Source organism: Podarcis muralis, chromosome 2 (assembly GCF_964188315.1).
Source record: "Podarcis muralis chromosome 2, rPodMur119.hap1.1, whole genome shotgun sequence".
Classification (NCBI taxonomy): Eukaryota; Metazoa; Chordata; class Lepidosauria; order Squamata; family Lacertidae; genus Podarcis; species Podarcis muralis.
The window spans coordinates 109385895-109404199 of NC_135656.1; the positions used below are offsets into that span (position 1 = coordinate 109385895).

The window sequence follows — 18305 nt, forward strand, 5'->3', positions numbered from 1 at the left end:
AAATATCTCTGTCTCTTGATCAGTAGTTTTAGCACCTTATAACCAGGGCAATAATGTTTCTGGGAGCCGAGGGTCTGTTCCATGTGATAGCATATTACTTCCCCCAAAGAATCATGGGCACATTAGTTTACCTCCTTGACAAAACACAGTTCCCAGGATTCACAACCCTAGTTCTCTTTAAGATGTATTCTGCCATGAAAGCCATACTTTAAGACTATGTGGTTCCTTCTTGGCAGCACTGTCACTGAACTATGATTCCAGGGGACAGTAATGACCTTCAGCCACACTGGCTGGGGATGATGTGAGCAGGAGTCCAATGACAACTTGGAGTGGCATGAGTTCCACATCCCTGTCTTACATAAATCTATGGTGTGACTAGATTAACAACAACAACAACAATTTATTATTTATTATTTATACCCCACCCATCTGGCTGAGTTTCCCCAGCCACTCTGGGTGGCTCCCAATCGAGTGTTAAAAACAATACAGCATTAAATATTAAAAACTTCCCTAAACAGGGCTGCCTTCAGATCTCTTTTTAAAATAGGATAGCTGCTTATTTCCTTGACATCTGATGGGAGGGCATTCCACAGGGCACTAGGGCTTTTCCAAAAGTGAAAATGTGGGCAAAGTTGTTGACCTTTATTGTCGATGCCATTCCAGGATATCTGGCAGCCCTGTCTGGAGCTCATTTTTGGCAGTTTCTGATGTAGGTTTAGAAATGGATCAGAATGTGGGACTATCGTTCATTCAGGGGCATTGTTAGGGGGCAGCTCAGAGGGCCCAAGCCCTGGTTAGAATCATAAAATTGTAGAGTTGGAAGGGACCCTGAGGGTCATCTAGCCCAACCCCCTGCAATGCGAGAATCTCAACTAAAGTATCCATCCAACCTCTACTTAAAAACCTCAAATACGATAATGTAGATCTAGAAAGGGGCAACTGAAATGATCAAGGGGTAGGGCTGGAGCAATTCCTCAGTGCAGAAAGATTACACATTTTCAGTTTTTTAGTTAGAAAGGGGATGAGCAAGGCTCATGAGCCAGTGTGGTGTAGTGGTTAAGAGCGGCGGACTCGTAATCTGGTGAACCGGGTTCGCTTCCCCGCTTCTCCACATGCAGCTGCTGGGTGACCTTGGGCTAGTCACACTTCTCTGAAATCTCTCAGCCTCACTCACCTCACAAGGTGTTTGTTGTGGGGGAGGAAGGGAAAGGAGAATGTTTGCCGCTTTGAGACTCCTTAGGGTACTGATAAAGTGGGATATCAAATCCAAACTCTTCTTCTTCTTCTTCTTCTTCTTCTTCTTCTTCTTCTTCTTCTTCTTCTTCTTCTTCTTCATAATTTTGAGGGAGCACAAGCGAGGCACTCCCACACAGGGATCCCCCCCTTTCTGCTACTTGGGGTCTCTGGTCCCCAGAGCCCAGCCTTGCCTTGCACCCATGCGCCCGTCCCCCTCGCTGAATAGCTGCCTGGCCAGAGTTGGAGCGATGCACCTACTAAGAGCCAGATCAGCCAGCCAGACTCCCCCCTGTGGGGGGGGGCAAGCAGGTAGTGGCACAGTGCAGCCCCATGAACCCTCTGTGCCCACATGTCAGCGAGGGTTGGCCTTGTGCAGCAGGTTTTGTTTACCCTCAATGCCCAGCACCTGGTCCTACATATTGCGTGTGCACTCACACCCTAGGCACCAGTGAAGGACGCAATACAGCTGGTATCGGGCACTGTGGGAAACAGGATGGATAGGCCTTTGTTCAGATGCCCTCATACTAAGCTTGTTCTCCTATCGCTGGCTCTTGTAGATGACCTGCTCAGACAAGCTCGACGGCATCGCTTCATCATTGGGTCTGGATGTGTTGCAATCCTCATTCTAGTGGGAGCTGTGATAGCGCTCGGCTTTTGGGGTAAGTACCTTAAGGCCTAAAATTACCCACGTGCCCACAAACTGTACTTAATGGAGCACCACGAATTGTCTTTTACTGCCACAGTGAGGCTCTACAGTGGTACCTTGGGTTAAGAACGTAATTCGTTCTGGAGGTCCGTTCTTAAGCTAAAATTGTTCTTAACCTGAGGTACCACTTTAGCTAATGGGGTCTCCCGCTGCCGCTGCCGCTGCGCGATTTCTGTTCTCATCCTAAAGCAAAGTTCTTAACCCGAGGTACTATTTCTGGGTTAGCAGAGTCTGTAACCTGAAGCATCTGTAACCTGAAGTGTCTGTAACCCGAGGTACCAGTGTATATCCACTCAGATCAGAGGTAGGGGAGCACCAGAGCCACTCTGGTCAAACCACACACATCTTTCTCGGATTTGACATCATATACTATGCCAGGGAGAGAAAAGTTCAAGTTGCAACTTTAATTTCTAAAGCTGTAGCTAAAAAGAAAAGTGTCTGCTCCCTATTTGTCATTTGCATCAAAAAGCCAGCACTTTGAACATACCACTTTTTGGCAACAGAAAACGGCAAGAGTCAAAAAGTGCCAACTGTACTCTTTTCGAACACCTCTGAATGGAAGGTCGGCAGTTTGAATCCCCTCGATGGGGTGAGCTCCTGTTGCTCTGTCCCAGCTCCTGCTAACCTAGCAGTTCAAAAACACACCGGTGCAAGTAGATAAATAGGTACCGCTGAGATGGGAAGGTAAATGGGATTTCCATGTGCTCTGGTTTCCATCACGGTGTTCCCTTATGCCAGAAGTCATGCTGGCCACATGGGAGGGAGGGAGGGAGGGAGAGAGAGAGAGAGGGAGAGAGGACCCTTCATGTGTCAATTCTGCACATGACTCTGTTTGCAAGACAATGCCTCCATCTGGACATAGCTTCCTGATCCAGCATCCGGAGAGTTGAGAACAAACAGTGCAGGACTAATCATGTCTACTCAGGAGTCCTATTAAATTCATTGAGGCTTACTCCAAGGTAAGTGGAGTTACCTTCTTACCTGGAAGTAAGCCCCCATTAAACTCCATGGGACACACTTCTGAGTAGACATATATAGGACTGAACTGTAACCTTACCAATTTGAATAAAGGGGGTTGTTTTCCTAGGCGTTCTCTCCCACCCCACTGCACAGAAATTTTGCAGCTTGGCCTGGTCTAATTGTGACCAGTTTGAGATGTGTGGTGAATGGGACTCGAGAATAAAACTGCTGCCCTGTGCACCGCAGCATGAGTCACCTGGCTGGCACTGTGGGCGGCGCTAGAGTGAAAATAGTGCCCTGTGCGACTTACGAGTAAAATTGCTTTTTTTTAAAATGCCCCCCCCCCAAAGAAAAATTGCAACTGGACATTCTGTTGTGGCGTCTGCAACTTATGTAGTTGTGGAAACGACTGGTTCAGAAAGCAAGCAGCAAATTTCACTCATGAGGAAAACTGGTGGTTGTGTTGGGGAAATTGTTCTTAAGGACCTCAAAGAAAGCCTTGTATTTCTTTTTATATGATAAACAAGCCCCTTGGTTTGTTTTTTTAAGCGTCAAAACTAATCTGAGCAGGAAGGGGAAAGATAATGTGTTAGATAGCACGGTCATCACCATCACTGTCAGCTCATAGGTCCTAAAATAGTCAAACCACAAGAATGCACAGGGGGGAAAAATCTCTTGTAGAAGTGCCGGGTGTGTTTGGTTATGAAACCAAAGAGCAGTGCAGAACACAGTCAAAGAGGTTTCAATTAGGCACCCAAATATAAATTATGGGAAATAGCCTCTTGTTCTTAAGCAAAATAGCTCAGCCTCTCAAAGCAAACCTTCACTATCTTTTCACATTTGTTCAGATATGATACTTCAACTGGTTTCGACTCCGTCCTCTTATAAATATTCTGTTCTGCAGGCTGTGGAACTACCAGGCAACCAGTAACCAAGTCTTCATGCATAAAAGCTTAAATTCATTGCATTTTTTTAAAAAAAAAACGGAAAGCATATTCTAGCAGGGAGTCCTTGGAGCACCCCACAATCACTTAACCTTGACTCCCATAGGTTCAAGTCGGGGGTCACAAGCAAGAGACTTCAGCCAGGAGATAGAAGCAAAACAGCGGCCTGTAGGCCTGATATTTATTGTTGCAACAAGACTTCCCACTACCACAAAGACGAAGCGGCCAGAGGCCCCAAACAAGGGTTTGTTTTGTTGTTTAGTCATTTAGTCGTGTCCAACTCTTCATGACCCCATGGACCAGAGCATGCCAGGCACTCCTGTCTTCCACTGCCTCCTGCAGTTTGGTCAAACTCATGCTGGTAGCTTCGAGAACACTGTCCAACCATCTCTTCCTCTGTCGTCCCCTTCTCCTTGTGCCCTCCATCTTTCCCAACATCAGGGTCTTTTCCAGGGAGTCTTCTCATGAGGTGGCCAAAGTATTGGAGCCTCAGCTTCACAATCTGTCCTTTCAGTGAGCACTCAGGGCTGATTTCCTTCAGAATGGAGAGGTTTGATATTCTTGCAGTCCATGGGACTCTCAAGAGTCTCCTCCAGCACCATAATTCAAAAGCATCAATTCTTCGGGGATCAGCCTTCTTTATGATACAGCTCTCACTTCCATACATCACTACTGGAAAAACCATAGCTTTAACTATACGGGCCTTTGTCGGCAAGGTGATGTCTCTGCTTTTAAGATGCTGTCTAGGTTTGTCATTGCTTTTCTCCCATTCACTTAGCAGAGTGCATTCCCCTTCTTACACAATAGAAAGCTGGTTGCAAACTCGTCTGAATTTCTTAAGACAATAAGCAATTCAGCTGGATTGTTCAGACTGAGATATGAACAAAAGAATAAAGACACCACAGACTTATTCATAAGTAACAAAAAAATAGTGTTACTTATGATTAGGCAGAGCACAGTGTGATCCCTGAAGGCAGGCTTAAGGCTTAAAGTTACAAACATGTACAAACAAGTTTACCCCCATATGGGAGATAACCTGGGGAACTGCTGTGGCAGCCAGCAGTACAGTCCAGGTGATGCAGGAAGCAGGCAGGACAAACAGGAAGCTCAAAAAGAGGAAGGTAGCAGTGTGACTTGGCCTTTTACCAGGTCTGGAAAGGTGACACCCACCTAGTAGTCACATGCAAGGAAGGAAGGCCAGGAGGAACAGGAAGTTTCAACTGACTGGACCAAACATTCCCTTACATGTCCACTCTAGCAAAACAAGGAATGTTATACTTGACTGCTCCCAGTGGATTACATCCCACAGGAACGATGGGCAATTACAATGGCAGCCACCCTCCCCACAGTGCTCATTGAAGGAGCACCCAAAAAGGGATCCCAGGGCAACAGTGTCAGTATCAAGCCCATTGCAGCTGCTGATACTGGGTCTGCCTGTCCATACTGGAGAGACTGGAACTGCAACACGCACGACGCCAGAAATCTGGTCTAGGAAACATTGGAGGACAAAAGAGAAAACACTCAAATGGAACAAGCCAGCCCATATTGTTGCATAAAAGAGAGCAACCCACACTCCTCCACATGCAGCTGCTGAGTGACCTTGGGCCAGTCACACTTCTCTGAAGTCTCTCAGCCCCACTCACCTCACAGGGTGTTTGTTGTGGGGGAGGAAGGGAAAGGAGAATGTTAGCCGTTTTGAGACTCCCGAAGGGGAGTGAAAGGCGGGATATCAAATCCAAACTCTTCTTCAACCCATCGTAATTCCAGAGAAAAGGACCAGTGTGGCAGCAACTTTTCTGTATTTCCAACAACACATTTTCTTTTCAAATAAATCTTAAGCATACCATTACCCTCATCTTGCTGATCGCCTAAATAGTCATGCCTTTTAAAGTTTTTCAGATGAAACAAGCTCTGGCGAAGGCACAAACCTGCCCAGGACCCAGCAATGGAACACAGCAGACCAGGACCACCCCAGAGCAGTGTCAGACTTTGCGGCAGTTTCTGTGCAAGCCACACGACAATCACGTAGCAGGTAACACCTGAGCTTTCAGTAGCCTTTGGCTGATAAACAGGAATGCCGGCACAATGATGATCCAGCTAAAGTCAAATGCTTGCAGATCCCATTGATTCCAATGAAAAGGTTGCAAAACATGTGTATAACAAAAGAACTGGTTCAAGTAAACCAATATGAGCTTCTGCCTGGGGGCAGGTGGTGCTAAATTAGGGGTCGCCAACATGGTGCCCTCCAGATGTTTTGGAGCACAGCACCCATCAGCTCGCATGGCCAATGGTCATGGATAATGGAAGTTGTAGTTTTCAACATCTGGCGGGCATCGGGTTGGCTATGCTAGCTGTGTAAAAAAAAAACCCTCAGGACACAAGCCCATTGTACAATTTTGCATAAAATCTGCAGGTGCTAACATATGTAAAGATGCAGATTTAGGTATGCTTTCAGAGAGACAGCCATCTTGTAGGCAGAGTAAATAGCAGTATAGAAAACTGCTTTTGAAAGAGGAGGTGGAGGTTCAGAGCCTAAGGGATGCCCTCTAACAGCACGCCTGGCTTCGTGGTTTTTTTCTTCTTCCAGAGAATTCAGATTGCAGGCTCTGCCCAGAAAACTGGCAGCGCCATGGAGACAAGTGCTACTGGATTTCCGGAGAGAAGGGAACCTGGAACAAGAGCCAGAGTGACTGTGCAGCAAAAGACTCTCAACTTGCTGTGATACAAAAACAGGTGGAATTGGTAAGTTCTGACTAATAACTTTCTTTTGTTGATGCGTGTAGTCAGTGCTTTGTTTGTTGTGGCCGTAGTTACTGGTATGGCGTACGCTCGCCTCATTTTTTTGCTGTGGCTGTGGGTGGCAGCCATTTTGTGCTGCCATCCACAGCCCATTCATCATGATACAAGTACCGACACCTCTTTATTTTTCTTTTTATCACAGTCAAGCTGGGTTTTCTGCTCTTTTATTTATTTGATTTCAGTCGCTTCCTGTGAAGCGCTTCAACGTGATTTCGTCACACAGTTAAAACTTATAAAAGACCAATTGCATGTATAAAAATAGTTTTAAACTCAATATAGATGCCGAGTGAGAAAAATATCTCCACTTAGAAGATTTGTTAAAGGTAGAAAGTATCTCTCAGGTGCCCTGAAGAACGTAAAAATGATGCCTCTCTAAGGCAGGCTTATTCAAACTAGGTCCTCCAGATGTTTTTGGCCTACAACTGCCATGATCCCTAGCTAGCAGGACCAGTGGTCAGGGATGATGGGAATTATAGTCTCAAAACATCTGGAGGGCCAAGTTTGAGGAAGCCTGCTCCAAGGTGTAATAGGAGGGACTTCCAAAGGGTTATTTCAAGACTCTGTAAACTGAGGTAATTTTAGTCCCTGACGTCATATGGAATGGAATGCCTCGGCCCTGTAGCCAGCTGCATTTCTAGTGGGGCATCTTTTGGCTGGGGTAGGATGGGGGAGGCACATAGCGCCGGCCAGTCCATGCACTCTACTTACTGGTTGAGAGGATGTGAAGGCCAGGCCACGGAAATGGAAAGGCAGTGACCTTTTCTTCAGAGCACGTTACCTTATATATTGGGTTATGAAAAGGTCAAGCTATCAGACAATTTAGTATGAACACCAGGAATTAAACGACTGGATATTTTTGTGCTGCATGAGAAAAAAGGATGATAAGGATACAGTGAACAAGGGAATGCTGAAAGGTCTAAAACAAACAAAATAGCTTACGCTGTAACTAAGAAGTTGAAAACTAGTGTGGAGCTTTTGTTTCCCCAAAATAATCATCTTTTAATCTAGTATCACCACACCAATACAAAAAAAAGGTTTGAGAAAGAGTAAGTGCACATTACAAGACAGCCATATCAAGCCTTTAGGAGTGGTGCTGAGAATAATAGGTACAACTTTCTTGTTGAAGTCAATGGGATCCAGTCCATAGCTTTGTAAAATGTTCACTGCATAATAGACTTACAAGCTTACAAAAATGCTTGAACGCTTTCTGACTGGTAGGCTCACAATACATCTTTTCTGAGAGAGAAATAGCCCCATTCTCAAGGTTTTCAGGTTTTCCTAAAATTAGAGTAATGTAAAAAGATTAAAAAAGTTGTTACCTCTCCTTTCTTTTTCAAATGCAAACTGCACCCCTCAAATTTGCCAATCTCTTGTGGATTATTAAGAGTCTCTGCAACTGAGTTAGAATGGAAAATGTCGACACAAAAACCTGCAGTGTCAGGAAGTTGGCAAAAGTCACGGCTGGGAAATTCCTTTGAAAGATATTTGTGTTGCTTCATTTTAAGAGAATCTTGGCTGCGGATAATTCTTCTTTTGTCAGAGGGTTATTCATAGGGAGAGAAGTTGGTTCCTGTGCTCAAAAATAAAGTCTGATTAAAGCATGATGCCACTGCAGTGATTATTGCATCATTTCCAGAAAGTTTTCTGTTCGTGTCAAGAAGACACATGACTGCTCTGCTTGGCGGCTCTGCTTTTCCAAGAATATTGCAGAGGCCAGAGCTTTTCCCCTCCCAAGGTGCAATCTCCAAGAAGTTCACACAAGCAACCAGGCTTTTAAAAAGCCTTCAGTTGTTGCTACAAGGAGGCCTTTTCCTCCCAAGCCTAATTGCACCTGGGGAGGGGCAATTTTGGAATGAAGGTCGTAGCTGGTAAGGGGTAATGCAGCATGTGGTTCACAGAGTCACAATGGTGGCCCTATCTTCCCATGAGAGGTCACTCCAAACAGCTGGGCAGAGTTGGGGGTGCGTGTTGTGAAATATGCCATTGTTCAGAAAAGGTAAAGGTAAAGGGACCCCTGACCATTAGGTCCAATCATGGCCGACTCTGGCGTTGCAGAACTCATCTCGCTTTATTGGCCGAGGGAGCCGGTGTACAGCTTCCGGGTCATGTGGCCAGCATGACTAAGCTGCTTCTGGCGAACCAGAGCAGCGTACAGGAACACCATTTACCTTCCCACTGGAGCAGTACCTATTTATCTACTTGTACTTTGACGTGCTTTCAAACTGCTAGGTTGGCAGGAACAGGGACCGAGCAACGGGAGCTCACCCTGTCGCAGGGATTCGAACCGCCAACCTTCTGACCGGCAAGTCCTAGGCTCTGTGGTTTAACCCACAGCACCACCCGTGTCCCTGCCATTGTTCAGAAGCAGAGCTTAAATGTGAGGTCTATCTAACCTCAGAACCAGCTGCCTTAAAGGTCAATCTATAAATGCATATTTCTAGGGTTGCTATATTCGGAAGAGCAAAAAGGGAGGACACCTTTGCCTAAATACGGATCACTGTGATGACTCTCATTTTTAACACCCCTAGTATATGTAGGCTCTAGAAGTTGTGATATATTGCTGGTAAAGGTAAAGGTAAAGGTAAAGGGACCTCTGACCATTAGGTCCAGTCATGACCGACTCTGGGGTTGTGGCGCTCATCTCGCTTTATTGGCCGAGGGAGCCGGCGTACAGCTTCCGGGTCATGTGGCCAGCATGACTAAGCCGCTTCTGGCGAACCAGAGCAGTGCACGGAAACGCCGTTTACCTTCCCACCAGAGCGGTACCTATTTCTCTACTTGCACTTTGATGTGCTTTCGAACTGCTAGGTGGGAAGGAGCAGGGACCGAGCAATGGGAGTTCACCCCATCACGGGGATTCGAACTGCCGACCTTCTGATCGGCAAGTCCTAGGCTCTGTGGTTTAGACCACAGTGCCACCCACGTCCCTATATTGCTGGTAGCAATGTTCTTAACTTTAAAGGGCCTGCCAGAGTAGAGCCACGGGCACTGTAACCACTGGCAGAGGAAGAGTAGTACGATCCCGGTGGGGTGCTATCGCGGCTGCCCCCCGCCTGCATTGGGTGCCATGCTCCCAGGACGCATGCCACGTCCCTGTGGGCGGTGCGCCATGCCCCCAGGATGTGTGCCCTGCCTCTGAGATGCATGCCAACCCTGCCGCCACCTGCTCTTCTTCCCCGGCCCCCCGGCGCCAGAACATGAAGCTCTGCCACTGACTGTAACTAAAAATGCCCATGTGACCACAATGCTGGCCTACAGCTGCTGATCCTCATTGGCCCTGGAGAAGAGGGCGTGTGCATGCTGTGGAATGCTCACGTTCCATTCATGAAAAATGGTGAGGGATGGGAGTGCGACACTTGGGGTTTTTAAAATTGTTTTATTTTTTTTAAAAAAATTCTTGGGTTACTGTAAACAAACAAATAAAACACCCAGACATTTGGGTAAATTTTAAAAAAATTGCCCAGACAGAAATTTTAATCCTGAAAAATAGGGTATGTCTGGGAGAAAGAGGACATGTGCCAACCCTACGACGTCCTTCTCGTATCCTTGACAGGATTTCATACGTCATAAAACTGATGGAGGGCAGCTTCTGTGGATTGGAGTGACCACCATACCTCCTGCTCATGAATGGTCTTGGGTTGATGGCTCCCCACTAAATGACACACTGTGAGTATTTCCATCCTACAGTTTCATACTGGTTTTGGCTGGAAATGTGTGTTGGTTCTTCTACCCGCAGTGTTATTCTGCACCTCCTCTACAGTTTTCTTCCATTTTACTGTACAGTTATCTACCCTTTGAGATCATTATCTGCTTCATGACACTTGGTTGTGCTGACTTATCTTTAAATATGCAGACATCAAAGGCTCAAAACATGATAAGAGCAGTTAATTCTCTCTCTCTCTCTCTCTCTCTCTCATTTTCTCCTTTTCCTTCCTTCCTTCCTTCCTTCCTTCCTTCCTTCCTTCCTTCCTTCCTTCCTTCCTTCCTTCCTTTTCTGATTGCCATTGAAATGGGATGTTCTTGTTCTTGTTATATTGCTAATATCCTGGCTTGCTCATCTGTGGAATTCACAATACATGAATTCACAATACATGTAACGATTTCACTGTGTGGGGAGCCAATCGGTCAATTACACTCTCCAGTCAAATTGCGATGTCTTCCATACATTCTAAAAGACCGATAAAGAGGAGTAGAACAACATCATCAAAAAAGTGCCACATCAAGAGTGAGAAACAGATGCACGAAAACACACATTACACAGTAAGCCAGCCATAAACCATACATAAAGCAAACAAGAAAACTCCAACAGGGGAAACCACCACCCCCACTTCAACAGAAAGAAACAGGCACAGAAAAAACTCCAAGCATCAGAGTGAGCCATTTATATCTGCAACACACCTGCACATCAGCACTGAGAGAGCCGCTGTAGTGTAGTGGTTAGAATGTTGGACTGGGACCTGGGAGACCAGAGTTCAATCCCCTCTTGGCCATGAAGTTCCCTGGGTGAATTTGGGCCAGTCTCTGTCTGCCTCACAGGGGTATTGTGTGGGCAAGAACCATGTACACTAGGGTGATTCATAAAAAACTTTTTTTAAAAAAATGCTTACTCCAAAGGTCTTATCTTACTACACTAGAGATTATATAGCTATATCTGAAATTTCATGCATATAAGTTAATATCTTAACCCTCCTCCACAAAAATAGCTGTTTACTTGGCCATTTTCCTATGTCGTGAAGGTTGAAATTTCAATTCAGTGGAGCAGGATCAAGATATTAACTGATATGCATGAAACTTCAGATATAGCTTATATAATCCCTAGTGTAGTAAGATAAGACCTTTGGAGCAGGCATTTTAATAAATAAATAAATTTATGAACCTCCCTAATATACACCACCTTGAGCTCTTTGAAGGAAAGGCAATAAGTAAAAATAATAATAATTAAAGAGAATGGAACTGATGTTCAATTCTAGAAGCATTGTTTATGATAGCTAAAAATGGACAGTGCACATTTGAAAACTCAGCTTAGGAGTATAAAGGGGGCAGGGAGAGATGCCATCACTGTCAAGGTGAAAAAGCAGCTTTGGCCTTCCTGTGACAAATTCTCTTTGCTTGACTTTCTCCTCTGTTCTGCAGATTGCAAGTCACAGGTCTTGCTGAAGCCAACAGCTGTGGGATGCTGAAGGGGAACAGAGTTAATTCCGAAGCCTGCAGTGCCATAGCCAAGTGGATCTGTGAGACGGAAGTTCGTCTGGTGTAAATAATAACAAAGGAGGGAAAGAGAAGACGTGGGCCCATGCAAGAACAATGGCAAGATCCTGCGACGATTGTCCTGACACGTGCAGCCGAATCAAAGGGGGAAAAGATTGCTTTTGAGACAATGCTTGTTCTTTGTGAAAAGCGCTTCTATGTCAAAATCAGTGGGCCTCTTAATACTTTGCAGAAATGTCCCTGTTGGGTGTGATTCTTTCCCAGAAATGCTGGAGACAGTGTTGAAGTCCAGGACTGGCCACAGTGACTCACCCACTTAGCTTGGAAGAGGTGGAACATGGAAAGTGAGAATTTCCATACCCTAAGTTACATCTGAAATCCTTGGATACCCTTTGCAAAGTGGAAATAGTAATGTTAGTGCAGTTGTTTCTTGCTGGTCTGGGGGGTTCTTAGAAAATGCTAAAAGCTGCCCACCTTCTGGAGCTGGACAGACAAATTAATGGATCACGTAAAAGACACAGTCCCCCTTTAACTTCACCCTACCCCTTTTCTGACAGGTGTAGCTCATGTCATGAGTGAGTAATCCAATTAAATTCTCATTTACAACCAAAGTAATACAGTGGTACCTCAGGTTAAGTACTTAATTCGTTCCGGAGGTCCGTTCTCCCCCCCCCCCATAATAATATTTATTGAAAATTTTAAGGAATAAACAAACAAAGATAAAGATACAAAACAGACGAACAAAACATAAGATAAAGAATGAAAAAGAAGAAAGATAACACAATATCCACTGTCTATATATCAGATTTTCATAACTTTTTGGACCTCCTCACATCTCCCTTTCCTGCGTTCCCAATTTTAAATTTATAAACAGCAATTTATCACCTTGTTTCAATACTTATAATGTAATTTTCAAATATTATGTAACCATCTTTACATTTTTTTATCATATACATAAGAACCTAATTTAGACATAATATTACTCCAAATTACTTCTTTTTTCTTAGATATCACTTATTCTCATATTTCTTACAGTTCAGTTATTGGTGCCGTGTTATTTTCTATCCTGCATCTTCTTAACATTCATACAGCTTATAGTGTTTTTGCAAATAGTCCTTAAACTTTCTCCAGTCCTCTTCCACTGTCTCTTCTCCCAAGTCTCGAATTCTGCCAGTCATTTCTGCCAGTTCCATGTAATCTATCAGTTGCGTCTGCCATTCTTCCAGCGTGGGCAAATCCTGGGTCTTCCAATATTTTGCAATAAGAATTCTTGCTGCTGTTGTTGCATACAAAAAGAAAGTTTGGTCCTTCTTTAACACCCTCTGGCCAACTATGCCCAAAAGGAAAGCCTCTGGTTTCTTAGGAAAGGTATACTTAAATACCTTTTTCAGCTCATTATAAATCATTTCCCAGAAGGCCTTAACCCTTGGGCACGTCCACCAGAGGTGGAAAAAAGTCCCCTCAGCTTCCTTACATTTCCAACATTTATTATCAGGCAAATGGTATATTTTTGCTAGCTTGACTGGAGTCATGTACCACCAGTATATCATTTTCATAATATTTTCTTTCAAGGCATTGCATGCCGTAAATTTAACACCGGTGGTCCACAAACGTTCCCAGTCAGCAAACATGATATTATGCCCAATGTCCTGTGTCCATTTAATCATAGCTGATTTGACCGTCTCGTCCTGTGTATTCCATTTTCGTTCCGGAGGTCCGTTCTTAATCTGAAACTGTTCTTAACCTGAAGCACCACTTTAGCTAATGGGGCCTCCTGCTGCTGCTGCGCCGCCAGAGCATTATTTCTGTTCTCATCCAGAAGCAAAGTTCTTAACCCGAGGAACTATTTCTGGGTTAGCGGAGTCTGTAACCTGAAGTGTATGTTACCTGAAGCGTATGTAACCACTGTATAAGTTGCACTTCCTTTTTCTCTTTTTTAAAATTTATTTTTATTAAAGATTTCTTTTTTAAAAAAAAAATATTAACAATTTCAACATAACAAATCATCAAAACAAATAATCTTAATTATTTCCCCCCTTTTTTCCTCCCCTCTTCCCAAAGAACCCTCCCCCCAAGTCTTCCCTCAGCTCCTCTCTCTGATTTCTCAACTCATGTTATACTCTGCATATTGTAAAATTGTACATATCCTTTTATTATCTATCTATTCTATTAACCCTCAATAAATTTGTGTATGTTTATTCAAAACCTGCCAAGGAGTCCAGTTCATTTTGTTGTCTTTTTAAATAATTTGTAAAAAGTTCCCATTCTTCTTTGAAGTCACAGTTGTCCTTATCTCGCGGTTTGTATGTCAGTTTGGCCAGTTCTGCATAGTTCATCAATTTCTCTTGCCACTCTTCTTTTGTTCAGGTTTCCTCATTCTTCCATCCTTGTGCTATCAAGACTCTTGCCACTGTTGTAGCATACATAAGTAAATTCTTTTTTTTCCTTGGCAGGTTATTAAAGATTTATTAGTTTACAAAAGTATGTTGCTTTTCCCAGTTGCATTTTCTACAGATCAGTTTCATTTGTTGGGAGACATTAGTGTTACATTAGGAAGAAAAGGGGGAAGAGTTGGAGGGGTGGGATAAATTGTACTTTCTGAAACAATATGAGAAACAAAACAGGATGCCTTCAAAATTCACAGTTAACCAAATTTTGTGATGCCATTATTCAGCCAAGCAGTGTTTACAAAAATGCACTTATTAGGGGTAAATGTGCATAGAAAATAATATACAGTGGTACCATGGTTCTTAAACACCTTGGTTCCCAAATGCTGAAAACTCGGAAGTAAGTGTTCCAGTTTACAAACGTTTTTCAGAAGCTGAAGTCTGATGCGATTGTCAGATATTGTTTACTGCACCAATCAGAAGCTGCGCCTTGGTTTTCAAACATTTCAGAAGTCAAACGGACTTCCAGAATGGATTAAGTTTGGCACTCTTGTTTTTGCTATTTATTTTGCGTTTCTCTTTTTGAGGTTTTTTCAGTTAATTTGTTTTCGTGACTGTGTGGAACCGAGTTCAGCTACTGGTTGATTGATTATGTGACTGCAGAAATGGATAAATGATGACTATCATCAGTGCAGGTAAGAAGAATTTTTTTTTATTATTTTTATCATCTACAATACTGTCTTATTTATTTTATAGTACAGTACATGGATTATTGCTTTCATTTTATGGATCAATGGTCTTGTTAGTAAAATTCATGTTAAATTGCTGTTTTAGGGGTTGCCTTTAAAAGTCTGGAACGGATTAATCAATTTTGCATTACTTTCTATAAGAAAACCTGAAGCATATGTAACTTGAAGCGTATGTAACCCGAGGTACCACTGTATACTGAAGGTGTAAATAGGTGAATAAACCCTATTTCTTAAAGCTATGACAGTCTCCACTGTGTCTCAATTCTCTAAAGGAACACAGACCTTGGGTGAGTGCCTGGAACCCCCTGGGATCTTGTTATTGCGGGATGTGATACATAAGTAGCAGTCAAGTACAACATGTTAAGGTTGCTGGGAATTACAGCTCTGTAAGAGTGAAACTACAGTTCCCAAGAATATGCTTTAAACATGCATTGAATGCAGTGCCAGATTTACGTACAGTGGTACCTCGGGTTAAGTACTTAATTCATTCTGGAGGTCCGTTCTTAACCTGAAACTGTTCTTAACCTGAAGCACCACTTTAGCTAATGGGGCCTCTTGCTGCCGCCGCGCCGCCAGACCACGATTTCTGTTCTCATCCTGAAGCAAAGTTCTTAACCTGAAGCACTATTTCTGGGTTAGCGGAGTCTGTAACCTGACGTGTATGTAACCTGAAGCGTATGTAACCCGAGGTACCACTGTACCTGGAAGTCTCACTACTAGAAGCGGGACACATGTAACAATATGCTAGCCATCTAAAAACAGTTTGCCCTGAACTGTGTGTCAAATCTAGTTTTAGAATAAAGCGAGTTAACATATAAAGATGGTCAAGTTAATGACTGTTTCTCATATTTGACTTAACACTGAACAAATAATGGGGCAGTTAGAATCATAGAACTGTAGATTCAGAAGCTTATTTACTCCAGCAAGGAGTTTCTGAAATCTATACACTGGCTTAATACAACCCTGTTCCCATTTCAGTAAGTTTAGTTGTGCTGCATTGGGGTAAAGGAAATCAACTGTAGGGCCTGTTCCAACTGTCGGATGTAAACACAGGAGCAGTCAATGACAACATTCCTAGAGTGTACGTGTTAGAACATGGGGAGGGATGTCTGTCCAGCAAGCAGGTAAACTTCCTGGGGACGGATTCCTCCACATGTGACCAGAGGTGGGTGTGGCCTCACCTGTGCAGGTAATGACAAAAGCACAGGGCAGGCAGCCATCTCTCTCTCTCTGCCATTTTCCTTCGATGAGGAAGCATGTAAAGATGCCCTCTTGGCTCTCAGCCAAGAGAGGAGATAAGGTCTATCTTGCAACAAGATAGATTCTAAGTATATGTAACTTTTTAAGCCTGTCTGCCTTCTGGGATCATGTTGTGAACAGAACGTGAGTAAACTCTTTTATACTTTTATAAAGACTGTGTCGTGTCTTGTATTTTAAGAGGGAACAAAGGGGAAATTACCAGAGTAATTATTATAGAGGTTCTAGCGAACCTGTGCAAGCGTTACCGTTGCGAACTTAAAGGGGAATGTCTATAAACTCTGCTGATATTTTAGGAACTTGTTAGCACAAGTTGGATAAGGATATAATTAGTCAATATATCCTCTCCTGCACCCCAGAACATTCCCACACCAACATCTCCAGAACCACCCAAAATGGGAATATTTGCCACAAAATTCCCTAGCAGATAACAGACACTTCATTCCTGTCAACACCATCCATCGAACTGTTGCACCGAAGGATGCAACACAATGTATTTCAAAGAAAGAGATAACTCCATTTCAATTGATTGCTTATTTGTGACCTAAAAAACCCCCTAAACAGATGTTTTTGGTTTAATACATTTTAATATAATGTATTATATTAAAATAATACATTAATAACGGTAAGGTGCTTACAAAAAGTAAAGTATTGGTTACATAAAGTTTCACATTTCAGTTTCAGTTGTGTGGGGGTTATACCCCTTCCCCGCAACGTCTGCGCTTGCAGGAGGACTCGGTTTGCGGCACATCCAGTGATGCTCCATGTTGCACCTTGAAACATATGCTTGGCCCTTATCACCCAGATATGCACAGTCCCCTCCATCGCCAAGTACCTCTAACCTGAAACACAAGGTCAACGAAGCCGGTGTCAAGTAAGGGCTGAGCATTTCTCCGACAGCAACTGATAAGAGAGGTTATAGCAGTAGAATCACATAGGAAATAGGCAAATTTGTTTCAAACAGATAGGCCATGTGTGGCCTCTAGAGTGGGGACTCTAGACCACAGGTGGGAAAACTCAGGTTCAAGAGCCAATTATGGGCCTTTGGGGCTCTCTCTGTCCCTTGGGAAGAAGAGTTTGGATTTGATATCCCGCTTTATCACTACCCAAAGGAGTCTCAAAGCGACTAACAATCTCCTTTCCCTTCCTCCCCCACAACAAACACTCTGTGAGGTGAGTGGGGCTGAGAGACTTCAGAGAAGTGTGACTGGCCCAAGGTCACCCAGCAGCTGCATGTGGCGGAGCGGAGACGCGAACCCGGTTCCCCAGATTACGAGTCCACCACTCTTAACCACTACACCACACTTGGGACTCATTCCAAATCATACTCCTCACTAGCCCTGCTTTGCACCCTCCCTTTTGTTTTATTTTTTCCTTGGCTTGAATGTGTCCTTGCCCCCCAATAATATCTCTTGATTCCCTGCATGGAAGATAGAAAAAAGTGTGCATGTGTGTGTAGCAACTATCTTATTCTACAATGTGGAACTCACATTTGTTGTTTGCCCCACATTTAGACCCTCCAAGTGTCCGTAGTTTCCAGGGACAGACCCAGATTTACAGAAGCCGCCCCAGTTTCTGATTTGATCCCGGAATGTCCCACTTTTCCTTAGAACGTCCCTGTTTTCACTGGAGAAATGTTGGAGGGTATGGAGTTATGCGACCCCTAAGCCAAGGAGATAAGTAACTATTCAACCTTTAGAAGACATCTGAAGGTTTTTTTAAAAAAAAAAATTAATGTTTTCTTATGTTTTTATATATGTTAGAAGCCGCCCAGAGTGTCTGGGTCAACCCTGTCAGATGACAACAACAACGTTTAAACCCCATGGCTTCCCCCAAAGCATTTTGGGAAGTGTCGTTTACCCCACAGAGAGCTATAGTTCTCAGCACCCTTCACCCTTCAGAAAGAGCATTAGTCCTATTGGCACCGATCTTAACTGGAACATAAAAGGATTAACATGTATGGATATGCTTGATTCCACATGGAAAAAGAAATGGAGGAGTGCAACAGAACTCAAGAAAGGCAAGGAGCAGCTGAAACGGGTGAGGTTGCAGGTGTGGC

At 43.7% G+C, this 18305-nt stretch overlaps 2 protein-coding genes across 2 annotated transcripts in view; one reads left to right on the top strand and one right to left on the bottom strand.

Annotated features, from left to right (window-relative positions):
* Nucleotides 1-18305, bottom strand: part of LOC114592787 (uncharacterized) — a 68978-nt gene that overhangs the window by 41486 nt on the left and 9187 nt on the right. The window lies entirely within an intron of this gene.
* On the top strand, nucleotides 1563-12816 carry LOC114590946 (killer cell lectin-like receptor subfamily B member 1B allele B). Its single transcript, XM_077925201.1, has 5 exons — nucleotides 1563-1895; nucleotides 5738-5878; nucleotides 6434-6588; nucleotides 10199-10311; nucleotides 11779-12816. The coding sequence occupies exons 1-5, from the start codon at nucleotides 1730-1732 to the stop codon at nucleotides 11900-11902; spliced, it is 699 nt and encodes a 232-aa protein (XP_077781327.1). The 5' UTR covers nucleotides 1563-1729; the 3' UTR covers nucleotides 11903-12816.

Excerpts from the sequence above, each read along its gene's own strand:
- LOC114590946 (XM_077925201.1), top strand. The coding sequence starts at position 1,730 with ATGGATAGGCCTTTGTTCAGATGCCCTCATACTAAGCTTGTTCTCCTA. Across the intron at positions 1,896-5,737 it reads GATAGCGCTCGGCTTTTGGG|TTTTTCAGATGAAACAAGCT; the intron begins GTAAGTACCTTA and ends TGCCTTTTAAAG. Across the intron at positions 6,589-10,198 it reads TACAAAAACAGGTGGAATTG|GATTTCATACGTCATAAAAC; the intron begins GTAAGTTCTGAC and ends TATCCTTGACAG.